Source organism: Macaca nemestrina, chromosome 6, assembly GCF_043159975.1.
Source record: "Macaca nemestrina isolate mMacNem1 chromosome 6, mMacNem.hap1, whole genome shotgun sequence".
Taxonomy (NCBI): Eukaryota; Metazoa; Chordata; class Mammalia; order Primates; family Cercopithecidae; genus Macaca; species Macaca nemestrina.
This window is the reverse complement of record NC_092130.1, coordinates 39,787,780-39,814,464: the sequence shown is the minus strand read 5'-3', so window position 1 is coordinate 39,814,464 and position 26,685 is coordinate 39,787,780. Positions and strand designations below refer to the sequence as shown.

Sequence of the window (26,685 nt, the reverse complement as noted above, 5' to 3'; positions counted from 1 at the left end):
TTTCGCTCTTGTAGCCCAGGCTGGCGTGCAATGGCGCGATCTCGGCCCACTGCAACCTCCGCCTCACGGATTCAAACCATTCTCCTGTCTCAGGCTCCGGAGTAGCTGGGATTACAGGTACCCACCACTACGGCTAATTTTTGTATTTTTAGTAGAGATGGGGTTTCACCATTCTGGCCAGGCCGGTCTCAAACTCCTGACCTAAATTGATCCATCCGCCTCGGCCTCCCAAAGTGCTAGGATTACAGGCGTGAGCCACAACGCGCGGCCCAACCAGTGTATTTCTTGAATGATTTGGATTGAAGTCTCATATCTCCCTAAAATATGTAAAACCAAGCTGTACTGGACCACCTTGGGCACATGTTCTCAGGACCTCCCGAGGGCTGTGTCACGGGCCATGGTCACTCATATTTGGCTCAGAATAAGTCTCTTCAAATATTTTACAGAGTTTGACTCTTCGTTGACAGTTCAATGACGCTTCAAGCGTTTCTGGCAGCTCTTATCAGTGGGATCCGCATTAATGGTGAAATGGCATGGTGGCGCTTCCCGGAGTTCAGGGTTGTTTTGAACGTTCATCTAGAGCGCATTGTGGGTGGGGAAGTTGTGTTTGCTGAGTAGATTGTGACACCGCTGGCTTGGGGCACTTGAGGTAAGGGATGAGTGACTTCTTTTCCTAAAATTGATAAGACAAATCAATCAGAGGCGGAGCGCCGCCTCTGGCTCTGGTCTGGTGGTGCAGCGTCTCTAGCCCTCACCCCGCCCACCGTCCCCGCGCAGCGTCCGCTCGCCGAGCCCCGCCCTCACCCAGCACCCACCCCGCTCCTGGCGCCTTCCCCGCCTGGTCCTTCCCTGTGCTGAGTCTGCGCAGTCGGTGCTATCGTCTACGCCCCTGGGAGCGTTGTGGCGGCTGTTTCCTGCGGCGTTCCTCCTCCTGCTCTACCATGTGGAGCCGACGGCGGGGCCACCTTAGGCCCACAGTCTGCGGGGTGGAGGAGCTACGGCGCCGCCGGCGGGAGCAGGAGGCAGGTGTGGGCGGCCGAGGGAGCGCGGGGGCATATAGCGATCGGAGATAGGTTGAGACTTCAGGCTTGGAGCCGCGGGATCTGGGTTCCGGTCGTCCTTCCCACGCTCAGCCCGCTCCTCTGCCCCCAGCACTGCGGAAGGCGCGGAGGGAGCAGCAGCTGGTCAGCAAGAGGCTGCTGAGAGAAGACGCCCCAGAGGAAGCTGGAGAGGGATGTGTGGCTGCGATCCTCGGGGAGGCCGAGGTGAGGGGGCAAGGCAGGGTGCGCTGGAGTCCACGCCACTGGCGCCAGACTCCCGGGAGTACTCGAGGTCTGCCCCAAACCTGAACGCAATCCACTCTACACTTCCATGCATCCAGTGGGTCAAGCCAGAAACAGGGGAATCATCCTGCACAACTCTTTGACCCTCAACCCCATATCAGTCCATCATCAAGTCCTAGTTGTTTACCTCCTGAAGAGCTTTGGAGTCTTTACATGCTTCACCATCGAAGCTGCCACCACTACCTCTCTGGATACTACTGCAGTCTCCTAAAAGGTCACCCTGCATCTATGCTTGTCGCCGTCAATACGTCCTTTAAAAACACATGGAGACCAAAATCTTTCCTGTGTCCTGCAAATCATAGCATGGTCTAGCCTCTTCCTAACTCTAATTTTATCAGTTTTCTCATCCTAGCCACTGTCCCCTTTTCAGTTCCTGCAACGATATATCGGACCCTTGTGTCTCAAGCCCTTGGCATTCGCTACGTCTGATGTGGGTTTCTTTTGGTATTCTGTCTTGAGAACCTTTTTTTTGTTTTGTTTTGTTTTTTTGAGACAGAGTCTCGCTGTGTCGCCAGGCTGGAGTGCAGTGGCATGATCTCGGCTCACTGCAACATCCGCCTCCCGGGTCCAAGCGATTCTCCTGCCTCAGCCTCCTGAGTAGCTGGGATTACAGGCGTGCGCCACCATGCCCGGCTAATTTTTGTATTTTTAGTAGAGGCGGGGTTTCACCATGTTTGTCAGGCTGGTCTCGAACACCTGAACTCGTGATCCACCCGCTTCGGCCTCCCAAAGTGCTGGGATTACAGGCGTGAGCCACTGTGCCCGGCCACCTACTTGTTTCTTGTAAAATATTAATCATTATCTAATGGCTTGTTTATTGTTCTTTCTCCAACTAGACTTTAATTGCAGGAAAACCTAGATCCTGTGTTATTTGTTATCATTGAAAACCCGGTTGCCTGCACATTATCTGGCATATAGTTAAGTGCTTAGTATTTATTGAATGAGTGAATGAAAGGATTTATTCAGCAAGCATTGAGTATCCCCTATATTTGTATTATGTTTACATACATAGTTTATCGTACATACTATGTTGACATATATTTTGTCAACTTATTTCTAGGTTGTACTATTCCATTGTGTGCTTACTTTATGCCAGGACACTGTGCTGGTCACTGAGGTACATAAAGATGAAGTCCCTTTCTTTGAGGTGCTCACAGCCCAGTGAAGAAGACATGTCATAAGGGAAGGAAACATGAGGAACAAAAGAAACTCCTAAGTCTCTCAAAAAGAGCTAACTTCCCAGAGGGAATGAGGAGCAGAAATCTGAAAAGAGTGGGAAGCTGGAGAGGGTATCCAGGCAGAAGGAATAGCATGTGCAAAAGCTCGGAAGTGTTAAAAAAAAAAAAAAAAAAAAAAAAGGCTAATGTTGTGCTAGTTGTTGTTAGAGTGTAGGTTGCATGGGGAGAATGGCTGGAGGAGTAGGTTTTGCCAGGCTGAGAGGTTTAAATATCCTTGAAAGAACCTTGTATGAAGGCAGGGTAGATATTGTTATTCTCATTTTCAGGTGAGGAAACTTAGGTTCAGGTCCCATGTGGAGTGAGTGGCAGGTATGGTATTAGAACTCAGTTCTGATTCTCTGTCCACTCCACTGCAAGGTAGATGCTTATTAGTTGCATTAGTGTGAATGACAAGTTCTGGAGGTGGTATGATATTGGAAGGCTCACAGGTGAAGTGGGCAGAGAGAAACTTAGAACTTGCTTTCTGGGAACTATGTGTTCTCCTTTCCCTGCCCTGAACTCCAGGTGCAGCAGTTCCTGCGGCAAGCCCAGCGGGGTACAGAAGAAAAGGAGAGAGAGGGGGCTCTGGTTAGCCTTCGTCGAGGCTTGCAGCACCCTGAAACGCAGCAAACCTTCATCCAGTCAGTGTGGGTGGTGTGGGGGAGGGGGGAGCTGGGGCTCTGAGGGATGGGCCACAAGCTAAGCAGGGCTCTGGTACTCATTCACGTAGGCTGGAGGGCAGCATGCGGACCCTGGTCGGGCTCCTGACCAGCAACCAGGCTCTGCTGCAGCTTGAGGCGGCTCGGTGCCTGCATGAGCTTTCTCACTCTGAGCAGTCCACCATTGCTGAGGCCTGCCTGCCAGCTACTTCCTACCTCCTCACCTACCTCTCCGGTCACAGCTCAGACTTCATAGTAAGCCCTGTCCCTTCCTATCTTGTTCTTGGTTTAGATTTTAAAATTGTGCTTTGGGGACCAGTTTGAGCTGGCAAGTAGGAGGAAGAAAACATATTTGCCCTTATGCCTACAGCCATGCCTACACCCATCATCTCCCCACCCTCTTGTGAGCATCAAGGATAGCTGCTCCAGTGTCCCCATCACCTCCCCTCCCCATCTCCCCACACTCAGCCTGGCATGAAACAGGCCAAGCCCAGTGCTTTTGTTGCCTGTTCTCAGGAGCTGTGTCTGTATACACTGGGTAACCTGATCGTGGAGAGTGAGGCTGTGAGAAGGCAGCTCCTGCCACAGGGCATTGTTCCAGCCTTGGCTGCCTGCATTCAGGTGACTCCTTTCTTCCTCCCTGGGCAACCCTTCCTTTGCTCCTTCCCACATGCTCCATCTACTTTGGTTAGGTAGCTGCAGCTTCTGCTCTGTGCCAAGGGGCTGAAAGTCTCTGAAGACCTTATGACCCAGCTTCCAGTCAGATCCTTACCCTGTCTACTTTCAGTCCCCCCATGTGGCTGTGCTGGAAGCTCTTGGATATGCCTTGTCCCAGCTTCTACAGGCTAAGGAAGCTCCAGAGAAGATCATTCCGTGAGTAAAATTGTCTTTAGATGTGCAGCCAGAGGTGACCCACTCAGTAGTAGTATAGCTCCTGGATGCCTGAATGATTTCCAAAGCTGTTGCATATTTTAACTTCATATGTCTGGCTAGGAAGGGCTTTGGGTTTGGACACTTTCCCATATGGGCAGGGCTTTGGGTCTGGACACTTTCCTACCTGCTATCAGGGTTTGGTAAGAGCCACTGGCATCTTCGTGGTTCCTACTCACAGCCCTGCTTCTGCCAGCAGCTCCATCTTGGCCTCCACTCTCCCTCAGCACATGCTACAAATGTTGCAACCTGGCCCAAAGCTGAACCCTGGGGTCGCTGTGGAGTTTGCCTGGTGCCTTCATTACATCATCTGCAGGTAACATGGGGCAATTGGGAAAGTACCACAGATCTTCCCTGGGGCTCCCTTTCATGACATTCAACTCTTTGAACTTGGGTCTGGAATTGCTACAGTGAGTTTTCCTCCCTCCACTCTCCTCTCTTTTTGGAGCCCAGGAGACCCACAGACCTTAGCTGTTTCTTTTTTTTTTTTTGAGACAGAGTCTTGCTCTGTCACCCAGGCTGGATGGAGTGCAGTGGTGCAATCTCAGCTCACCGCAACCTCTGCCTCCCGGGTTCAAGCGATTCTCCTGCCTCAGCCTCCTGAGTAGCTGGGACTATAGATGCGTGCCACCATGCCTGGCTAATTTTTGTATTTCTAATAGAGACAGGGTTTCGCCATGTTGGCCAGGCTGGTCTCGAACTCCTGACCTCAGATGATCCGCCTCGGCCTCCCAAAGTGCTGGGATTTACAGGCATGAGCCACAACGCCGAACCGCTTCACTTCTTAAAGGTGGAATTGACTATATACATAGTGACTGCTTGCTTCCTGTTTCCCAGCCAGATCAGCAATCCTCTGCTCATTGGCCATGGGGCTCTGTCTACTCTGGGGTTGCTGCTGTTGGACTTGGCTGGGGCTGTCCAGAGAACTGAGGATGCAGGACTGGAGCTGGTAGGTGAAGAGGTCAGGTGAAATTCTGGGAGATGTTTCCTGATACTCCAGAATGCAGGTAACCTCTTCCTTCTTACACCTGACCCCCCAATATGTCTTTGCAGCTGGCATGCCCCGTGCTTCGATGTCTAAGCAACCTGCTAACTGAGGCAGCAGTGGAGACTGTGGGAGGGCAAATGCAGCTCAGAGATGAGCGTGTTGTGGCAGCCTTATTTATCCTTCTGCAGTTCTTTTTCCAGAAACAGCCCAGTCTACTCCCTGAGGGCCTCTGGCTCCTCAACAACCTCACTGGTACGCACCATAGTCTGCCCAGGCCTGGACATTTGGATAATGGGGATATTTCCCCATGGCCTAGGCTGAGGTGGGTAGTATTGGCAGGGGTGGTGGGGGAAAGCAGTTTTTCACCCTGGTACTTCTCTTCCAGCAAACAGTCCTAGTTTCTGTACCTCCTTGCTCTCCCTGGATCTGATTGAGCCCCTCTTGCAGCTGTTGCCAGTATCTAATGTGGTGAGCATAATGGTATGTATTGGGGTCACTTGAATCCAAGATATGGTAGTCGGATTGTATGGGACAGCAGTTCTGAGCCCTCAGATGTACCCTTAGTTGAGAGCCAGCAGGTGGTGGTGTGTGGCCTCAGGGCCCAACCAGTCTAGGTATGTGTCCCTTAAACTGGATTATTTATCCTTGGACAAATCACCTAACCACCTTAAGCTTCAGCCTCCTCACTTATAATTGGGGATAATCTTGCATCATAGGGTAGTTGTAGGAGTATGAGAACATGCATGTAGAAGAGCTTGGCATGGTGCCTGGGCATGTGGCCACCATGTCATATATTTTAGCTATTGTTATGATCTTTGTTTCATTCTTTGTAGACTATATATGTATCTATCTGCAGGTGCTCACAGTTTTGTGCAATGTTGCAGAGAAGGGTCCTGCTTACTGCCAGCGGCTGTGGCCAGGGCCCCTGCTTCCCACCTTACTGCACACACTAGCCTTTTCTGACACTGAAGTAGTAGGCCAGAGTTTGGAGCTGCTGCATCTGCTGTTCCTGTATCAGCCAGAGGTATAGGTTTCTGGCCCACATCCTCAGTCACCCCTGTTCTGAAGCCACACAGTAGCTCCCTTCCAGTCCAGTCCTAACTATAGTTCTCTGGGCCTGGCTAACCTATATAGGTTCCATGTCAGAACCTTCATCCTTTTGTGGGGGAATGCACCCTCTAAAGTGGGCTGACCCATGAGGCTGTGGGAATTGAGTCTTAGGACACAGATGAGGTATGCTGAATTTTCTTCCCTGCCCCTAGGCTGTTCAAGTCTTCCTGCAGCAGTCAGGGCTGCAGGCCCTGGAAAGGCATCAGGAAGAGGCCCAGCTCCAGGATCGTGTGTATGCTCTCCGGCAGACAGCTCTTCAAGGGTGATCTCGTTTCTCAATGTCACTCATTCCCCTCTCTCTTAACATCAAGCTTCTTTGTCCAGTAGAGCCTTTGGAGACAGCAGAGCCTTTGGAGATTTAGGACCATAATGATGTCTCATGTTCTCTGCTCCCATACCTAAGCCAAGACCTTTGGGTCCCAGCTCCTCCTCTTTCACTCAGCACTATCTAGGCAGAAGGACCAAAAGGGACTCAGTTTGGTCTACTTATTCTGGGGCCCTAGAATCCCTGCCCCCCACCCTTCATTTTTGCTTCAGCAGCTGGTAGCTTTTGATGAGACAGAATAAAGTTTTATTTTTATATTAAGCTACTTTGCCTCAGTGGTTACACAGTAAGGGGTAGAGGGTAGATGAGGACAAGAACACCCTGAGAAAGTATTTTACAGCACAAGCTTTATGAGGAATAGGGAACACATTTTTTTCACATTATACTAAGTCCAGCAGAGCCCAGGCTCTGGGGCTGTTGCTCTTAATCCTCAGTGGAGGCTTCAGGCTTTACCACTTAGCACGTTCTCCAGGGCTCTGGTTACCTGATCAGCACTGAAGTTGTTCAAAGGGACATTCTTCTCTTGGCCAAATGCTGAGGAGAAAGAGCGAGGTGTCTTTATTTATTCTACACTGTGGAGGCCACTGAAGTAAAATAAAAGATCTTGTCTTTATCTTACAGTTTTGTTAAGATGGGAAGAGTATTAAAGAGATATGATCAAAATATATTTGGTATGCCTAGAATTAATACAATAGGTCTCAAACACATCTAGGAAGCCCAAGTCCAAATAGAATTTTGGCTGATTCTGGATGGCCACAATGGGTTGTTTCAGGGATACTGTAGGCATTTATTACTAACTACTGTGAGCAATGTATTGATGCAATACCTTGGCTAGGTGCCCTTTTTTTTTTTTTTTTTTTTTTTGAGATGGAGTCTCGCTCTGTCACTCAGGCAGGAGTGTAGGGGCGCGATCTCCACTCACTGCAACCTCCACCTCCTGGGTTCAAGCAATTCTCCTGCCTCAGCCTCCTGAGTAGCTGGGATTACAGGCACCCACCACCACACCCGGCTAATTTTTGTATTTTTAATAGAGACGGGGTTTTACCATATTGGCCAGGCTGGTCTCGAACTCCTGACCTCAGGTGATTCACCTGCTTCAGCCTCCCAGAGTGCTGGGATTACAGGCATGAGCCACCGCACCCGGCTGGGTACCCATTCTCTAGGCTCCCATAGGCTATCTAACATAATACCCAGCACAATACACCAAAGTTACTCGTGTCTCTCTCCTCCTGTAGTCTACTGGCTTTTGGAAGGAGAAGCTTTTTTCCTCCTCCAATGATTAGTGCATGTCTAATGTCTACTGTGTCTCACAGATGTCTACTGTGAGAACCAATCTGCTTAAGGTGGTCACTCTCCTCCACCTCCTCCTGACATTCCCAGGGCACCATATAGTTAAAAGCTGTGATTAAAATCCTGTTATTCAGTATGTATAAATATTTATTGTATACCTACAATGTGTTAGGCAACATAATAGGAAAATTTCATTTTGCAATACACTGCCATGCCAGTCTTAGAGGGGTAAGTGCATTCTAGGAAAGGGGAACAAATGTAAAGGCCCAAGCCTGTTATACCCTAGTTGCAACACTTTAGATATGTTCCACAAAGTTTTGATTCCATTTTCTAATCTCTACAATGAGAAAAGAAGAACACGCTTCCTCCTAACTAATGAAGGTTAAATGAGTTAGGCAGGGAAGCACTCGGCACAGGACCCAGCTCTGCGTGCTCCAAATTACTGAGATCCTCACATACTACCTGGACTGACACTGGCTACACGTTATTTGGAGAAACTATACTGACTAGCTTCTCTCCTATCTGAAGCCCATTTTTAACTACAAAAACGTCAGTTCCTGATCCCTACGCAGAATTCGGTCAGCCTCCATACTTACGTTGCCCGAATTACAACGCATCATATAACCCTGCGAATATAAATTTATTCATGGAAACAAGATCAATAGCAAGGCTAAAGTCCGAGTTCCAGTTTCTCCACGGGTTTCTGCATGACCTTGGGCAGTCCCTTCTCAAACCCTTGTTCCCCTACCGGAGCCCCAGGCTCCTGGCGTCCCGCACTTACCGTAGCGGGCCCAGAGCTTGGGCTGCACATCGGAGCATTCGCGGATTAGGATGGGTAGGTCGGGATTCGCCTTCTTTAGCTCCACATAGCGTTTCTCAATGAAGTCCCTGCGGGGCCGGAGAGAGCGCCGCGCGTGCTGTGGGCGCCGGCTTCCCTCAACTTCAGGGAGGTCGAGGTCGTGACCCCGGCGTCCCGAAGCCCGCCTGCCTCACCACGCCTTGCCTCACCTGACGCCCTGGCTGCCGGGCGAGCGCTGACATAAGTGGATGCGAATCTCACGCAGGCCCAGCTTTGCCCCGATTCCTCGACTCGCTGCGGCCGCCGCCATCTTGGCTAATACCGAAGTCCCCAGTTCCAGGTCTTCGGGCTAAGTTCTTCGGTCTGACCAATCGCGGACCCTTCAGCCTAGGCCTTAGGCCAGATGACGCAGGGGCGGGGTAAAGCTTGGCCAATGATATAAAAGTATTGTAGGACCGCTGCGAGGTCAATTTCTTTGCGCTCGGGGTTGGTCAGAGGGAAAAACAGGAAGCGGAAAGGCTACGAACGCAAAGCAGTATGGGTTGATTCTGAGGTGCACTGTGGGAAAGGGCTTGTCGCTGTGGTGTTGCTGTTGGAGACTTGATTTTTGGTGACAGCGAAACAACGATAACAAAATGCCAGAGCGAGATAGTAAGGCTGAGGCCATCCTTTATTTCTTCCCCATGGCACTTGGGGCATTTGGCGCATTATTGTAGCTTCTGAACTTAAGCCGGGTGTGTGTGTGTATGTGTGACGCTTGAGCCCGGCGAAGCGGTAGGGTCGTAGATGAAGCCGACAGCTCCAAACTCCGGCCCCAGTCCTCATTCCTACTCCAAGTGATGATGGGCAGCTTTTGTCTGTGGATCGCTTTCCCCCAGTATTGTCCCCATACTTAATCTGGGTTGCGCGTATTCATCTTTTATGTAGTATTTTAGACGTGATTTTCCGGAAGTCTTCTCTGATCTTCCAGCACAGGATTAGGGTCCTTTGCTTTGTTCTCCCACAGCTTCTTGTAGTTTCCCATTTCAGCACTTATTACATTGTGTTGACACTGCCGCTGTTCTTTCTTTTGTTCTGTATTGTTCACTACTATATCTCAAATTTTTGCATAGGAACTGACACATAAGAGCCTGATTAGATTAACGTCAATTCTTTTTGTCAGGTGAGCCGTTCTCCAACCCTTTGGCGCCCGATGGCCACGATGTGGATGATCCTCACTCCTTCCACCAGTGAGTATTTTGTGCTAGGACCATGGAAATGAGTTGGGCGATGAATAGAGAGGTGGTGGTGATGGTCAAAGAATTCTGAATGTCTTGTCATCAAGGATGGTCAAAAATTATACCCGCTGGCCCTTTATCTCTGTGAGCCTTAATTGGATCAGGCCAAGTGCATAAGGGTATTAGAAGGGAAATTCCTGCAGGAAAGGTGTTAAATTTTTTGTTTTTTTAAAAAATACGTGTTGTGTAATTACACATTATATAGGAATTACTTCTTCCGATAGAAAATTAAAACATAGGAAATAAGGGTAAAATCTTTTTTTGTTTTTTTTTTGAGACTGAGTTTCGCTCTTGTTGCTCAGGCTGGAATGCAATGGCGCGATCTCAGCTCACCACAACCTCCGCCTCCCGGGTTCAAGCAATTCTCCTGCCTTAGCCTCCCGAGTAGCTGGGATTACAGGCATGTTCCACCACGCCCGGCTAATTTTGTATTTTTAGTAGAGATGGGGTTTCTCCATGTTGATCAGGCTGGTCTTGAAATCCCGACCTCAGGTGATCCATCTGCCTCTGCCTCCCAAAGTGGTGGGATTACAGGCATGAGCCACCGTGCCCGGCCCATCTTTGATAACATCCCCAATTCATGTTTGGTAAAATCATCTTTGATAATGTCCCCCATTCCAGTCCATTTTTTTTTTTTTTTTTGAGACGGAGTCTCACTCTATTGCCCAGGCTGGAGTGGAGTGATGCAGTCTCGGCTCACTGCAACCTCCGCCTTCTGAGTTCAAGTGATTCTCCTGCCTCAGCCTCCCAAGTAGCTGGGACTACAGGCATATGCCACCACACACTGATTCTTCTTTTTTTTTTTTTGTATTTTTAGTAGAGACAGGGTTTCACTATGTTTGTCAGGCTGGTCTTGAACTCCTGGCCTGAAGTGATCCACCCGCCTCGGTCTCCCAAAGTGCTGGGATTGCAGGCATGAGCCACCATGCCCAGCCTCAGTCCTTTTCTTAGAAGTAACCACAGTTACCTTTTTTTGTGTATCTTTTCCTCCTGTTGCCCAGACTGGAGTTCAATGGCACTATTTCTGCTCACTGCAACCTTTGCCTCCCGGGCTCAAGCAGTTCTGCCTCAGTTTCCCCAGAAGCTGGGATTACAGGTGTGCACCACCATGCTTGCCTAATTTTTGTCTTATTAGTAGAGACAGGGTTTCGCCATGTTGGCCAGGCTGGTCTCGAACTCCTGACCTCAAATGATCTGCCTGCCTCAGCCGCCCAAAGTGCTGGGATTACAGGCGTGAGCCACCGCGCCTGACCCTCCTACTCTTTTTTTAAATGCATTTATATGCATACATGCATATCTGAGGAAAACACAACATTGCTTTGTGACTTAAAATATTTGAGTTAAATGATACTAGGCTGTATATATCATTTTTGCAACTTGCTTCTTTTTAAACCCTGCTCAGTGTTTCTGAGATTATCTTTCATAGCAGTGACAAGCATTCCGTCTTGGCTAAACTTTAGTCAGGTTCCCCAAAGAGTCCTATTTTTCAGCGGGATTCATCCTTGGCCTGCTGAGCACAGTTTTAGCAAGGAAATAAACCCCTGCTCCACCCCCATACCTAACCAAGTTGCTTTTAGTAATTTTCTATAAATTCTCACTTATCCCTGTTGTATTTGGAATTAAGTTCAGTCTCTATTACAATGATCTTGACTCCTGTTACAATAGTCTTCAATAAAGTCTTCCTTGAGGGGAAGAGGAACTTGCTTAGATATCAAGGGTGGGAGAAGAGGAGCTGAGTTGGATATCAAAAGTGGGAAAACTTTCTGTGAACTGACTTAGAATTCCTTTTTAAAACCGAGGTCAGCAGGCCAAGGAAGAGCCCTAGTCAGAAGAGAGCTTCAAAGGAGTCTGACTTTAATTTGATCAAGAGAGGAGTCAGTCTTTGTCAGTGTACCAATTAAAATAATCTCTTGTACCATTAGTGCTGTCTTTCCCTCTTTGGGAAACACCATCATGGTTTAGTTAGTCTCCAGCTAATAAACACTTAGTCTGTTTCAGACTGATTCTTTTCTTTTTTTTATTTTTTTGAGACAGAGTCTTGCTGTTTTTGCCCAGGCTGGAGTGTAATACCTTGATCTTGGCTCACTGCAACCTCCGCCTCCCAGGTTCAAGCGATTCTCCTTGTAGCTAGGATTACAGGCGCCCACCACCATGCCCAGCTAATTTTTTTGTATTTTTAGTAGAGACGGGATTTCACCATATTGGCCATGCTGGTCTCGAACTCCTGACCTCAGGTGATCCTCTCACCTCAGCCTCCCAAAGTGCGGGGATTATAGGCGTGAGCCACTGCACCCGGCCAGACTGATTATTTTCAAGGCTATAGTTGAATTTCCTTTACAGGCCTTCTTATATACATATGTCAGTAATTGGCCTGGCTAAATATAAATAAATGGAGTTGCTGACTTGTAGGAGATATATTCTTAAATTTTAACAAATACTGCGAAATTGCCCTCCAAATTGGTTATACTGGTTTACATTCTCATCAGCATTATATGAGAGTATCCCCCTCCCAAATTCTCACTCACACTTGATTTATCAAACTTTTTAGTAGTTAACACTCTGATGCATTAAAAGTGGCATATCTGGTCAGGCGCGATGGCTCACACCTATAATCCCAGCACTTTGGGAGGCCGAGGTGGGCAGATCACCTGAGGTCAGGAGTTTGAGACCAGCCTGGCCAACATGGTGAAACCCCACCTCTAATAAAAATACAAAAATTAGCTGGGTGTGTTGGCAGGCACCTGTAATCCCAGCTACTTGTGAGGCTGAGGCAGGAGAATCACTTGAACCAGAAGGCAGAGGTTGTAGTGGGCTGAGATCATGCCACTGCACTCCAGCCAGGGCAGCAGAGGGAGACTCTGTCTTTAAAAAAAAAAAAAAAAAAAAAAAAAAAGCTGGGTGCTGTGGCTCATCCCTATAATCCCAGCACTTTGGGAGGCCAAGGTGGGCGGATCATAAGGTCAGGAGTTCAAGACCAGCCTGGCCAATATGGGTGACAGAGCGAGACTCCATCTCAAAAAAAAAAAAGTGTCCTATCTTTGTTTTGATTTGTATTTCCCTGATTTCTGTTAATTTAATCATGATTTTTACGTGTTCCTTTTTCATTTCTTACTGAGTCCTAATATTTAAAATCTTTGCCTTTCCTTCTAGATCAAAACTCACCAATGAAGACTTCAGGAAACTTCTCATGACCCCCAGGGCTGCACCTACCTCTGCACCACCTTCTAAGTCACGTCACCATGAGTAAGTCTTTCCGTGATCCAGCCTGTCTCCCAGCTTTTTTCTTGCTCCTTCCTATTTATTTCTACTGAAGTAGAATGACTTTTAATAGTCCCTCAGGTATTTATGCTGCTCTCTAAAGTTTGAGAACTGCCCACCTACAAATACTGATATGGATTTCTGCTTGATTGAAACTGTTACTTTGGTCAGTATTCTAAGTCTTTCTAAAAATCCTCAAGGAGACTTCTTGGGGTTTCTGGGGCTGTGGCAATATTTTGCTATCAGTGAATTTCTCGTCTGTTCTAGGATGCCAAGGGAGTACAATGAGGATGAAGACCCAGCTGCACGAAGGAGGAAAAAGAAAAGGTGAAGGAAGGGTGAAAGGTTTTAGATTTTAGGATAGACAGTGTTTAGGGGAAAGAAGTAGGGGCTAATTGTGAGGCCAGAAACTAAGATTTTGTCTTGAGGCTCTCTATTTTCTTAATGAAGCATAGTGATACTTAGAGGGCAATAGAGGGCTTTGGAATAGGCCTATCTATATTTTAATCTCATCTTCACTAGTTTCTTGGTGGATAACCTAGGCATTTGCTTAGCCTCTCTAATCCATGGATAGAATGGAGATATAGTAGCAATAATAACTTTTATCAGGATGTCATGAGGATCAGCTGTGAAAGTACATGTAGGCATTTAGCACCAATGCCTGGCATATGGTAACCACCCAATAAATCTTGACTGCCATCATCATTATTATATCATCATCGTTATTTACGTGATACAAAAGTTTCTGGACTTGGTACTTGGCTTTTCCTTTATTCTGAGGGTGGACCAGCAAATAATGCGTTCTTTTCAGCTGAAATTAGAAGGTGGTAAAAATTCAGAAGATTTTCGATTTTTGTGTGGAAAAGTCTTATATCTGTAGAGAATTAGTAGAGTTGGGTGGTATTAAAAAGTTCTGAAGTGACAGATGGGGTGTCCCAAGTTGCCACTGGAAAAGTATATAAACTGGAAGAAGGCATAGTTCTGATTTTTGAGTAACTATGAAGAGGTGGCCAGCAGTTCTATCAGGACAGACATGAGCTTTTCTCCATAGAGAGTAGGATGGAGATGTAGGGAAGCAAGCAGGAACAGTTCTGTTGACCTTGAGGTAGCAGCTGATGAACCTTACACATTTGCCTTTCTCTGGTCACAGTTATTATGCCAAGCTACGCCAACAAGAAATTGAGAGAGAGAGAGAGCTAGCAGAGAAGTACCGGGATCGTGCCAAGGAACGTAGAGATGGAGTGAACAAAGATTATGAAGAAACCGAGCTTATCAGCACCACAGCTAACTACAGGGCTGTTGGCCCCACTGCTGAGGCGTGAGTACTGAGGGACCAGGGCATGGTTCCCTCAGCATGCCAGAGTATGCAAATACAATGTGAACTCTTCCTCTTACTTTCCTGCCCTGTAGCCTACAATAAGCGATTTTGGAAGCACTTGCTACCCACAAATGACTGTTCTTTTTTTTTTTTTTTTTTTTTGAGGTGGAGTCTTGCTTTGTCACCCAGGCTGGAGTGCAGTGATGCGATCTCGGCTCACTGCAAGCTCCGCCTCCCAGGTTCATGCCATTCTCCTGCCTCAGTCTTCCGAGTAGGTGGGACTACAGGCGCCTGCCACCACGCCTGGCTAATTTTTTGTATTTTTAGTAGAGACAAGGTTTCACCGTATTAGCCAGGCTGGTCTCGATCTCCTGACCTTGTGATCCCCCCGCTTCGGCCTCCCAAAGTGCTGGGATTCCAGGTGTGAGCCTCTGCACCTGCCCCCCCTCACTTTTTTATTTTTATTTTTGGGAGATGGAGTCTTGCTCTTGTTGCCCAGGCTGGAGTGCAGTGGCGCGATCTCAACTCACTGCAGCTTCCACCTCCCACGTTCAGGCGATTCTCTTGCCTCAGCCACCCAAGTAGCCGGCTGGACTACAGACGCCCACCACCATGCCCGGCTAAGTTTTGTATTTTTAGTAGAGACAGGGTTTCACCATTTCGGCCAGGCTGGTCTCAAACTCCTGACCTTGTGATCTGCCCGCCTTGACCTCCCAAAGTGCTGGGATTACAGGCGTGAGCCACCATGCCTGGCCAATACTGTTCTTATGTGGCCTCTTTCATTATACAGGGACAAATCAGCTGCAGAGAAGAGAAGACAGTTGATCCAGGAGTCCAAATTCTTGGGTGGTGACATGGAACACACCCATTTGGTAAAAGGCTTGGATTTTGCTCTGCTTCAAAAGGTGAGTTCTGGTGGTCAGGTGGGGAGTCATACTATCGTGCTGAATGCTCTTGTATGGGTCTGGCAAGATGAGGAGGGAGATTCCTGAGAGTTCAGACTGAGTAGAAGAAGGGCTAAAGGTGGGCCCTCTGAAAAGCTGATTGCTACTTATCCTTCAAGTATCAGGCCAAATTTTATTTCCTTGGAGAAGCCTTCCCTGATCACCCAGGTGTGGTTAAGTGCCTCCCTTCACCTCCCACTTCCTGTACCTTTGCATAGCCCTTCTGTTTCACTTACCACAGCAATTATTGCACTTTGTTGAAATTGTTTAATTTGTCTGTCTCATCCGCGGTAAGCTCCATTAGGGTAAGAACAATATCTGTCATGTTTAATATATTCTTAGTTCCTGGTACAGTGTGGTGTAGTGGATGTTCAATAAATATATAAAGTGATTGAATGTCCTAACGCTGCTTGCTTTCCTGTTAGGTACGAGCTGAGATTGCCAGTAAAGAGAAAGAGGAAGAGGAACTGATGGAAAAGCCCCAGAAAGAAACCAAGTAAGTAAATATTACAGAAGGGTTGAGAGTTTAGAAAGGTGGGACTTAAAGTTGGAGCACATTTGGCAAAAATAAAACTTTTTTGTCTTTTCAGGAAAGATGAGGATCCTGAAAATAAAATTGAATTTAAAACACGTTTGGGTGAGTACAGTTTCTATACTAGTGACTCTGCATTGTAGGTGAAATGTAGGGAATTTAATGCTCTGGGAAGGATATGCTTCTCCTTTCCCCCAAGCTCCTTTTCTCTTTCTTTTTGAGACAGGGTTTCACTTAATTGCCCAGGCTGGAGTGCAGTGGTGTGATCATGGCTCTCTGCAGCCTTGACCTCCTGGACTCAGCCTCTTGTGTAGCTGGCACCACAGGCATGTGCCACCATACCTAGCTAATTTTTATTTTTTGCAGAGATGGGGCTCTCTGTATATTGCCCAGGCCGGTCTCAAACTCCTGGGCTCAAGTGATCCTCCTGCCTTGACCTTCCAAAGAGCTGTAGGAGTCTTTCTTGGCCCCAAAACAACTAACTCCCATAAAATACTCTAATAGGACTCAGACATAGACTTAATTATTTCATATGTCATTTATGTCTCCTCAGGTACATTGAAAGATTTTTCAGTTTGGGGCTTATGAATTAAAAGAAGTAACATGGTTAGTGATTAAAAGTTCAAAATTTGGAATCGGAGAGACCTGAGTTTAAACCTTGATGATGAAACCGCATTAAGTGTATGATGTTAGGCAACTGACTTTGCTTTCTGTTTGTTCATCAACTCGGGTTATTATTTACCACATGACTATTGTAGGGATGAAGAAAAATGAAATCTATAACATGCCTATCATATTGAGCAGGTAGTATAGCTGTTTTTTCCATCATCATCAATATTACCTTAAACTTCATCCTTCTTCCTCAAGACTTAATACAATATAGGTGCATAGTGCCCTTGAAGAGGCAATGTAGAAGAATGGACAAGAGCCCAGGCTTTGGAGTTACACTGCCTGGTTCCATTCTTTGCTCCATTACTTAGTAGATACATGACTTTAGGTAAATTACTTAAATCTCAGCCATAGTATTCTTATTGGTAAAAAGGATAATGATGTCCGCTTCACAGGGCTGTTGTAAAGATTAAGTGAAACAAAGCTTGCATAGCACTTGGCATGGTGGCTAGCACAGAGTAAGCACATAAGTGACAGCTGTTCTTGTAGATCTTGGCTACTTGCTGCTCTTCTTATTGTAGGCCGCAATGTTTACCGAATGCTTTTTAAGAGCAAAGCATATGAGCGGAATGAGTTGTTCCTGCCAGGCCGCATGGCCTATGTGGTAGACCTGGATGATGAATATGCTGACACAGATATCCCCACCACTCTTATCCGCAGCAAGGCTGATTGCCCCACCATGGAGGTGAGTGAATGGAATCCTAAGAGCCTATCGTGTGAGCCTCAAGCCTGGGAATCAGCCTGGCCTCTGCCCCATGTCCCTCACCCACCGTGTCACCAAGTCCTGTTCACTTTTACCTCTTAAATCTCAGCTGAATCCATTCACTTTTCTACTTCTTCACCAATAACATTCCAGTCTAAGCTATAATCATTTGCTAGAACTATTACTATTTTTTTTTTTTGAGACCAGTTCTCACTCTGTCACCCAGGATGGAGTGCAGTGGTGCTATCTCGGCTCACTGCAACCTCTGCTTCCCAGGTTCAAGCAATTCTGCCGCAGCCTTCCAAGTAGCTGAGACTACAGGCATTCATCACCACACCTGGCTAATTTTATTTTTAGTAGAGACTGGGTTTTACCATGTTGAGTAGGCGGTTCCTCACCGTAAGTGATCCATCCGTTTTGGCCTCCCAAAGTGCTGGGATTACAGGCATGAGCCACTGCACCAGGCCTCTGGAACTATTAGGAAGGCTTCTAATTGGTTTCCGCACTTCACTTCCACTTTAATTGGTTTCTGCACTTCCACTCTGATTTGTTATTTTATCTTTTTATTGAGGTGTTCTTCACATGCCATATAATTCATCTTTTAAAAAGAATTTTTTAAAAACATTTTTGTGGGTATATTGTAGGTATATTTATTTATGAGGTACACGAGATGTTTTGATACAGGCATATAATGCATAATAATCATATCATGGAAAATGGGGTATCCATCCCCTTAAACATTTTATCTTTTTTGTTACAAACAGTCCATTTATACTCTTTCAGTTGTTTTATAATGTGTAATTATTCCTGCCTATAGTCACCCTGTTGTGCTATCATATAGTAGGCCTTATTCATTCATTCTTTTTTGTTACCTATTAACTACCCCTACCTCCCCTACCCTTCTAAAATATACAGTTTGGCTGGGTGCAGTGGCTCACGCCTGTAATCCCAGCACTTTGGGAGGCTGAGGCGTGAGGATCATTTGAGGTTAGGAGTTCAAGACCAGCCGGGCCAACATTCTAAAACCCCATCTCTACTACAAATTAGCCAGGCCTGGGGGCATGTGCCTGTCATCCCGGTTACTCGGAAGGCTGAGGCATGAGAATTGCTTGAACCCAGAAGGTAGAGGTTGCAGTGAGCCAAGATTGTGCCACTGCATTCTAGCCTGGGTGACAGAGTAAGACTGTCTCCAAATAAATAAATAAAATGTAAATTTTTGTCTCACTACAGTTTAGCAGCTTTTAGTGGTATCTCATTCTTAGGATAAAGAGCAAAATCTTTACCGTACCTGTGAGCCTCTGCAACATCTGGCCTTTCTAGAATGTTCTAGACTCCTTTCTTGAATGTTCTTGATTCACTTTTGATGCAGGACTTTTGTGCAGGGCTGTTTTATCTCTCTGAAATATCCTTTCACAGCACTTCCTTTCTGTCCCTTCACCTACTGTATTGTAATTCAGTCTTTAGTTTGTTAAGTGAATGAATGAATAAATGAAGAGATTCCTGCTCAGTGGTTTAACATTCTTGTTTCTTGCTATTTTCAGGCCCAGACCACACTGACCACAAATGACATTGTCATTAGCAAGCTTACCCAGATCCTTTCATACCTGAGGCAGGGAACCCGTAACAAGAAGCTTAAGAAGAAGGATAAAGGTACCTGGAGGGTTAGAGAGAGAAACCTTACCTACAGAGGGCATTTGGTGGTAAAACCAAGGTCTCCTGGAGCTTTCTATCTCCAGAATATTGAGAGGCTCCTGGGAAGCAGAGAAAAATGGGAGTACTGGAGCATTGGCAAGGAGACAGTTACAGCCAGATTCTGTCTCCTTAATCTACCTAAGAAGCAATGGTCAGGTCTGAAGCATGAGGGATGGAGAGTGGGTAGCTTATGTCCCATTTATTTATTTATTTTTTTAAAGATATATTTTGGTGAAAACCAGAAAACCTAGACAAATTCTAAAAAGGCTCTAACACTTGACCCACATTTTATTTTATTTTATTTATTTATTTTTGAGACAGAGTCTCGCTCTGTCACCCAGGCTGGAGTACAGTGGTGTAATCTCGGCTCACTGCAACCTCTGCCTCCTGGGTTCAAGTGACTCTTCTGCCTCAGCCTCCCAAGTAGCTGGGACTATAAGCACGCGTCGCCATGCCTGGCTAATTTTTTTATTTTTAGTAGAGATGGGGTTTCACCATATTGGCCTGGCTGGCCTCGAACTCCTGACCTCGTGATCTGCCCACATCGGCCTCCCAGAGTCCTGGGATTACAGGCATGAGCCACTGCTCCTGGCCTTATTTTTATTATATTTATTTATTTATTTTGAGATGAGTCTCGTTCTGTTGCCTAGGCTGGAGTGCAGTGATGCCATCTTGACTTGCTGCAACCTCTGCCTCCTGGGTTTAAGCAATTCTCTTGCCTCAGCCTCTTGAGTAGCTGGGATTACAGGTGCCTGCCATCACACCTGGCTAATTTTTTTGTACTTTTATTAGAGATGGGGTTTCACCATATTAGCCAGGCTGGTCTTGAACTCCTGACCCCAAGTTGAAGATTCGCCTCAGCCTCCCGAAGTGCTGGGATTACAGGCGTGAGCCAGCGCACTCAGTCTTGACCCACATTTTAAACAGAAGATGTTTAAAAGGGCATTAAGAGCTGGAGAGGATGGTGAAGTTCAGTGGAAATTAACTGAGGAGTATGTTCCTGACTGCCCTCTTTAAATTTCAGGGAAGCTAGAAGAGAAGAAACCTCCTGAGGCTGACATGAAGTATGTATCCTAGCCCCTGGCATCTGATCAGAGGGAGGGGGTCTCTGCATTTCTTGCATCTGGCGTTTTAGGGAGGCATTGACATGAGAATCTGGAGAAATGGTCAGGGGAAGCGAAGCTGTGTGTGTGAATTTGGCCAGCTAGTGATCTCCATTTTCCCAGTATTTTTGAAGACATTGGGGATTACGTACCCTCCACAACCAAGACACCTCGGGACAAGGAGCGGGAGAGATATCGGGAACGGGAGCGTGATCGGGAGAGAGACAGAGACCGTGACCGAGAGCGAGAGAGAGAACGAGATCGAGAACGAGAGCGAGAGCGGGACCGGGAGAGAGAAGAGGAAAAGAAGAGACACAGCTACTTTGAGAAGCCAAAAGTAGATGATGAGGTGAGATGTGGGCCCTTAGTACCAGATGATGGAGTTGCCCCTCTCTGGAAATGTGAGCAAGGTTGGGTAAGGAATTGATTCAAACTTGAGGGAGGGATGAGTACGAATCTCTCATGGTAACACTAACCTTACATTTTGTGTTCTTTCCAGCCCATGGATGTTGACAAAGGTGAGTTGTATCCACAGCATCTCACAGTTGCTCTAGCAGTCCTGCTTTCCCCTGGGCTGAGAGTCTGACCTAGGGCTCAGAGCTGGCAACGGTAGGATTTGGGGACTTACTGGTTCTGGGTTCTCCTAAGAACCGTGTCTTGCTTTATGGAATAGGTGGAGTTCCCTCCACCTTCCTGGGCCATGGCAGGGCATATTTGGTCTTAGATATAATTCCTGTGGCCCTGGGGTTCTGAGGAGGTGAGGTAGAGGTCAAGTATGGAATGTTCTGGATACCCTACCCTAATCTCAACCAGAGTAACTCATTATTTATTGGAGTTTGTTTAAGACTTTGTCAGACAAACGGGTTCTATGCCTTAAAAAATGTTTCTTAGGCCGGGCGCGGTGGCTCACGCCTGTAATCCCAGCACGGGGGGGCCGAGACGGGCGGATCACGAGGTCAGGAGATCAAGACCATCTTGGCTAACACGGTGAAACCCCGTCTCTACTAAAAATACAAAAATTAGCCGGGCGTGGTGGCGGACGCCTGTAGTCCCAGCTACACGGAAGGATGAGGCAGGAGAATGGCGTAAACCCAGGAGGCGGAGCTTGCAGTCAGTGAAGATCGTACCACTGCACTCCAGCCTGGGCGACAGAGCGAGACTCTGTCTCAAAAAAAAAAAAAAAGTTTCTTAAGTGTGTTGTGGGGAGGAGGTTGTGAGAGCCTCAGTTCAAGGTCTGGGCAGAGTTCTCTTTTTCTCCTAGGACCTGGGTCTGCCAAGGAGTTGATCAAGTCCATCAATGAAAAGTTTGCTGGGTCTACTGGCTGGGAAGGCACAGAATCATATCCTTTATTTTAATGTGTTCCTGGGTTCCAGAGAACTGATCTGTTTACTCCAACCCCCTCTGCCTGCCTGCTCCCTCCTACCCCGCCCCACTCCTTCCCTTTTATGCTGAATTTTGACAGAATGAAACCATCCCTTGTTCCTTCCTAGAGCACCCGTAACAGCTCACAGCCCTCTCAGAATTTTCATGTTGGGGCTTCTAGCCCTTGGTCCCTCCTCGCTGAAGCTTTGCAGCAATAGGTGGAATCCTGTCTAGTGTTTTCTTTAACATAGCATATGCTGAAGAAACCAGAAGACAAAAAGCAGCTGGGAGATTTCTTTGGCATGTCCAACAGTTATGCAGAGTGCTACCCAGCCACGTATGTGAAACCTGGTTAAGGAAGGAGGCTGGATGATTGGGGAACAAGTTGGGGGTGAAATGGAAATTTGATTTGCTAAGTTCCAGGGCTACTTTTTTTTTTTTTTCTTTTTTTTTGAGACAGAGTCTCACTCTGTTGCCCAGGCTGGAATGCAATGGCGTAATCTCGGCTCACTGCAACCACCACCTCCCGGGTTCAAGCAGTTCTCCTGCTGCATCCTCCCAAGTAGCTGGGATTATAGGCATGCATCACCACACCTGGCTAGTTTTTGTATTTTTAGTAGAGATGCAGTTTCACCATGTTGGCCAGGCTGGTCTTGAACTCCTGACCTCAAGTAATCTGCCTGCCTCAGCCTCTGAAAGTGTGGGGATTACAGGAGTGAGCCACTGCACCTGGCCCAAGGCTACTTTTTTTTTTTTTTTTTTTTTTGAGACAGAGTCTCGCTTAGTCGCCCAGGCTGGAGTGCAATGGCGCGATCTCGGCTCACTGCAAGCTCCGCCTCCCGGGTTCACGCCATTCTCCTGCCTCAGCCTCCCGAGTAGCTGGGACTACAGGCGCCCGCCGCCTCGCCCGGCTAATTTTTTGCATTTTTAGTAGAGACGGGGTTTCACCGTGTTAGCCAGGATGGTCTCGATCTCCTGACCTCGTGATCCGCCCGCCTTGGCCTCCCAAAGTGCTGGGATTACAGGCGTGAGCCACCGCGCCCGGCCCAAGGCTACTTCTTACTTGGATGAACTATTTTATTAGGCTTTGAGTGGGAGGTCAAGGGGGTGGTCATTCCTATGCAGATAGCCTCTTAGTTGGGTAGGTTTCCAGATGAAGCATAGGGTCAGGGTGTTTAACTGTTTAACTCTTGCTTCTCCTTAGGATGGATGACATGGCTGTGGACAGTGATGAGGAGGTGGATTATAGCAAAATGGACCAGGTATGTAGTTAGAAGGATGGTGGGCACCTTTGGGTAGTTGTTATTATTATTATTATTATTATTATTATTTTTTTTGAGACGGAGTCTCGCTCTGTAGCCCAGGCTGGATTGCAGTGGCCGGATCTCAGCTCACTGCAAGCTCCACCTCCCGGGTTCACGCCATTCTCCGGCCTCAGCCTCCCGAGTAGCTGGGACTACAGGCGCTGCCACCTCGCCCGGCTATTTTTTGTATTTCTTAGTAGAGACGGGGTTTCACCGTGTTAGCCAGGATGGTCTTGATCTCCTGACCTCGTGATCCGCCCATCTCGGCCTCCCAAAGTGCTGGGATTACAGGCTTGAGCCACCGCGCCCGGCCTGGGTAGTTATTATTATTATATTTTTTTACATATATCTCCTTCCCCACTCCTAAAAAATCTGTCTCATTTACTGGGCTCCACCCTCCTCCAGTTGCAGCAGTAGAAACAGCAGCATTGAGGGTCATGAGCAGCTTAACTATTTCAGAGTCTTTGCACAAGATCAAATGACATAGGGTCAAAAATCTATTTTTTATTTCCTATAGCAAAGTGCCACGCTTTGATTCCCATGGTAGGCAGTAAGCAAGCATCAATGCATAAGTAGAAAGGGCAGAAAAACTTGCAGTCTTTGGAAAATAACTAAATTTTATTCTAGCCGGGATTGAAGTTTTCCTCTAAGTCTTAAGCAAAATTAAAAAGAAAAAACCACTAATGCCACTAATAGTGAAGAAATCTCTATTCGTCCCCTGAGTTCTTTGTATTGAAATAGCATAGTTTAATCTTGGAGCCTTGTTTAATCCTGCCTCTACCATTTATTAGTTTTGTGAACTTGCCAAGTTCTTTTACTGTTTATGCCTCAATTTCCTCATCAGGAAATGGAGAGAAGTGTAGTTCCCTCTTCATAGATTTTTTAATGAGAATTAAATGAGATAATGCATTTAGTGTACAGAATAATGCCTGTCACATAGTATGTAATAGGCATTTATTATTACATATCAGGGTATGATTTATGAATTGTGGAACCTGGGATTATGGGAGAGTCTGGCTTCAATCAAGGGCTGAAATTCCATTTCCCCTGACATCTCTTCCTTCCCCGTCCCCCCATTCTGTCCTGCAACAGGGTAACAAGAAGGGGCCCTTAGGCCGTTGGGACTTTGATACCCAGGAAGAATACAGCGAGTATATGAACAACAAAGAGGCTTTGCCCAAGTGAGTCGGTACTGAATATGGGCAAGGTGTGAGGAGGGGTGTGGGGATTTGGTGGAATAGTGCACATAAGGTTAGAGGGTATGGTCTGGCTGAGATATTCCCAATTAAGTTCTTTGCCCACAGGACCCTGGGAAAACCTCGCCACTGCTATGCAGTCTCTGAAGCATTCTTTGCCAACTGTGCTTTTTTTCAGGGCTGCATTCCAGTATGGTATCAAAATGTCTGAAGGGCGGAAAACCAGGCGCTTCAAGGAAACCAATGACAAAGCAGAGCTTGATCGCCAGTGGAAGAAGATTAGTGCAGTAAGTAGGATGGTCCCTTGGGTGGGAGGGTTTCAGCTGGGAGAAGACATTAGCCTACAGATTCAGGAACAGGCAAGGGGCTGGAGAGCCATGGAAATGAGAGGTCAGCCTTGGGCCTCAGGTGAGCTTAGATGGGCAGCTTGGTGATAGACTATCCTGTTCCTTTTGCAGATCATTGAGAAGAGGAAGAAGATGGAAGCTGATGGGTGAGCGGCATTATTCTTCCTCTGGGGGACTGGTGGGAATTGCTTAGTGTATTGATCTTATGCTGACCCATTTCTCCTTCCATTGCAGGGTTGAAGTCAAAAGACCAAAATACTAATCACCAGTTACAACCGGAGACCCTCCACAAGGATATGCTTCCCACTGTTTTCTTTATACAATTTCCAAAGGTTGCAAGATGTTTTTTGGTGGATGAATATAAAATTTTATTGTGTAATTACTTGGTTCCATTAAAATTGGTTAACTTGCTACCTTCTCTGTTGAGCATGCCCCCTCCAGTGCCCTTGAAACACCAAGAACACTAATTCCACTGGTTACATAGAATCACATGCAGAAAGCCATCAGTCCTTTCCTGAGCTGTGGTTCTAGATTGCTAGACATGAAGGATGCTTTCTAGCCAGTGTGCCCAGTAGAGAAGGGAATAATGATCCTCACTGATGGGCAAGAGGTGGATAGAGGAATGTAAGGATGATTGGTTTCAAATGTAAGACTCATTCAGGCCCATCTTCAGGCCTAGTCCCTGGACAAAGATTTCCTGGATCCTGCAGTCAGCCTAATGGGCTGCTAATCTGATCCCCAGGCTGTGAAGGACTGGGCTCTGGATGAAGGCATCCAATGAAAATCACTTATGGGTGAGAACCAAAACCTTTTATGAGTTTATGTCTTCCTATGAGCTTTATTAATGTTGAGTACAAATCACTGCCTCCTTGGCTAAAGGTGTAACCTTAGGGAAGTGCTTCGGGTTTAGAGCTGATATAGTGTGGCCCTGCAGGTACAGGAATTCCTATCCTAGGCCAGAAGGGTTTGGTGCCCTTCATCACCCTGAAACATTTGCCAAGCCCCAGAATAGTCTGTTGGCCTTTGAATCACACCATTCCTTTCCCTGTTCTTCCTTTCTGCTCCTTACCAGCACTTTGGTCTGGTGCGCATCATTAGGTGTCACTACTGCTTCCTGGCTGGATGCCAGGCTGCCACTGTCTACCCTGAGCCCAAGATTTGTGGCCTCACCACATCCAAGAAAGCTAGAAAGTCACCTTAGCCATTGCCTTGTCTTTGACTGTATTCACCTTGGTAGGACAGGTATTTTTGAGGAAGCCAGCATTGTGCATTGCACATAAGAGGCTGAAATTGGGCCTTGCTGCACTAGCACCTAGAATGGCTAATTTCAGACAAATGACACCATGGTTCCATGGATGTAGGCAGCAGTCCCAATTATTAAAAATGGTCACAGAGACATGGCACAGAAGACGACATCTGGAGAGTCACTAAAAGCAAGACCTGGGGGTTGACTGTTGGTTTAAAATTCAGTTTCTGAGGCCAGGCTCGATGACTCATGTCCACAGTCTCAGTGCTTTGGGAGGCCAAAGCAGGAGAGTCGCTTGAGGCCAGGAGTTCGTGAGCCTATAGCTATGCAGGAGGATCGAACCGAAGAGTTCAAGGCTGTGGTGAGCTATGATCACACCACTGCATTCCCAGCCTGGGTGACAGCAAAACCTTGATTTAAAAAAAGAAGAGGCTGGGTGCAGTGGCTCACGCCTATAATCCTAGCACTTTGGGAGGCTGAGGCGGGAAGACAGGTCAAGACTTCAAGGCCAGGCTGGGCAACACAGTGAGAGTTAAGTTTCTATAAAATATACAAAAATTGGCCAGGCGCGGTGGCTCACACCTGTAGTCCCAGCACTTTGGGAGGCCGAGGCGGGCGAATCACAAGGTTAGGAGTTTGAGACCACCCTGGCCAACATGGTGAAACCCTATCTCTACTAAAGATACAAAAAATTAGCTGGGCGTGGTGGCATGCACCTGTAGTCCCATCTACTTGGTAGGCTGAGGCAGGAAAATCGCTTGAACCTGGGAGAAGGAGGTTGCACTGAGCCGAGATCGAGTCATTTGCACTCCAGCTAGGGCGAGACTCTGTCTCAAAAAAAAAAAAAAAAAAAAAAAAAAAAAAGCGTGGTACCACATGCCTGTAGTTTCAGCTACTCCAGAGGATCGCTTGAGCCCAGAGGTGATCGTGCCACTGCACTCCAGCCTGCGCGACAGAGCAAGACCCTGTCTTAAAACAAAGCAAAACAAAACAAAAAAAAATTATTGGGAACTGAGCACTGCTTGTCCAGCTCATTGAGTTTCTGTAGACAAATTGTAGGAACTGGCACAGC

The 26,685-nt window shown here is 47.0% G+C and overlaps 3 protein-coding genes across 7 annotated transcripts; 2 read left to right on the top strand and 1 right to left on the bottom strand.

Annotated features, from left to right (window-relative positions):
- Positions 1 to 858: 858 nt before the first annotated feature.
- LOC105467023 (transmembrane and coiled-coil domains 6) lies at positions 859 to 6,833 on the top strand. 5 transcript variants are annotated; one of them, XM_011716295.2, is made up of 12 exons: positions 860 to 1,026; positions 1,153 to 1,265; positions 3,086 to 3,201; positions 3,291 to 3,474; positions 3,736 to 3,840; positions 4,007 to 4,092; positions 4,346 to 4,465; positions 4,987 to 5,098; positions 5,203 to 5,389; positions 5,523 to 5,617; positions 5,994 to 6,161; positions 6,400 to 6,833. In XM_011716295.2, the coding sequence occupies exons 1-12, from the start codon at positions 942 to 944 to the stop codon at positions 6,511 to 6,513; spliced, it is 1,485 nt and encodes a 494-aa protein (XP_011714597.2). In that variant the 5' UTR covers positions 860 to 941; the 3' UTR covers positions 6,514 to 6,833. The 5 variants fall into 5 exon arrangements, with proteins under 5 accessions (XP_011714599.2, XP_011714597.2, XP_011714600.2 ...); XM_011716296.3 differs by having other exon boundaries at positions 861 to 1,026; positions 4,349 to 4,465; XM_011716297.2 differs by lacking the exon at positions 5,994 to 6,161 and having other exon boundaries at positions 859 to 1,026.
- A 69-nt stretch (positions 6,834 to 6,902) lies between these two features.
- Positions 6,903 to 9,138, bottom strand: LOC105467025 (NADH:ubiquinone oxidoreductase subunit A2). Its single transcript, XM_011716302.3, has 3 exons — positions 8,871 to 9,138; positions 8,644 to 8,750; positions 6,903 to 7,106 (listed from the first exon to the last, which is right to left on the bottom strand). The coding sequence occupies exons 1-3, from the start codon at positions 8,969 to 8,971 to the stop codon at positions 7,015 to 7,017; spliced, it is 300 nt and encodes a 99-aa protein (XP_011714604.2). The 5' UTR covers positions 8,972 to 9,138; the 3' UTR covers positions 6,903 to 7,014.
- A 21-nt stretch (positions 9,139 to 9,159) lies between these two features.
- Positions 9,160 to 24,778, top strand: LOC105467026 (IK cytokine). Its single transcript, XM_011716303.2, has 20 exons — positions 9,160 to 9,312; positions 9,824 to 9,890; positions 13,089 to 13,181; positions 13,464 to 13,523; positions 14,347 to 14,514; positions 15,305 to 15,419; positions 15,884 to 15,954; positions 16,049 to 16,095; positions 17,181 to 17,344; positions 18,904 to 19,012; positions 20,079 to 20,118; positions 20,281 to 20,506; positions 20,657 to 20,675; positions 21,419 to 21,497; positions 21,777 to 21,857; positions 22,725 to 22,782; positions 23,917 to 24,005; positions 24,199 to 24,307; positions 24,479 to 24,513; positions 24,602 to 24,778. The coding sequence occupies exons 1-20, from the start codon at positions 9,297 to 9,299 to the stop codon at positions 24,627 to 24,629; spliced, it is 1,674 nt and encodes a 557-aa protein (XP_011714605.1). The 5' UTR covers positions 9,160 to 9,296; the 3' UTR covers positions 24,630 to 24,778.
- The last annotated feature ends 1,907 nt before the right edge of the window (positions 24,779 to 26,685 follow it).

Coding starts and splice junctions, on each gene's coding strand:
- LOC105467023 (XM_011716295.2), top strand. CDS start 942: ATGTGGAGCCGACGGCGGGGCCACCTTAGGCCCACAGTCTGCGGGGTG. Junction 3,202..3,290: donor ACGCAGCAAACCTTCATCCA/GTCAGTGTGGGT, acceptor TCATTCACGTAG/GCTGGAGGGCAGCATGCGGA. Junction 4,466..4,986: donor CTTCATTACATCATCTGCAG/GTAACATGGGGC, acceptor CCTGTTTCCCAG/CCAGATCAGCAATCCTCTGC.
- LOC105467025 (XM_011716302.3), bottom strand. CDS start 8,971: ATGGCGGCGGCCGCAGCGAGTCGAGGAATCGGGGCAAAGCTGGGCCTG. Junction 8,751..8,870: donor CCCGGCAGCCAGGGCGTCAG/GTGAGGCAAGGC, acceptor CCGGCCCCGCAG/GGACTTCATTGAGAAACGCT. Junction 7,107..8,643: donor CAAGCTCTGGGCCCGCTACG/GTAAGTGCGGGA, acceptor CTTTCTCCTCAG/CATTTGGCCAAGAGAAGAAT.
- LOC105467026 (XM_011716303.2), top strand. Junction 13,524..14,346: donor CGAAGGAGGAAAAAGAAAAG/GTGAAGGAAGGG, acceptor CTCTGGTCACAG/TTATTATGCCAAGCTACGCC. Junction 24,308..24,478: donor AGTGGAAGAAGATTAGTGCA/GTAAGTAGGATG, acceptor TTCCTTTTGCAG/ATCATTGAGAAGAGGAAGAA.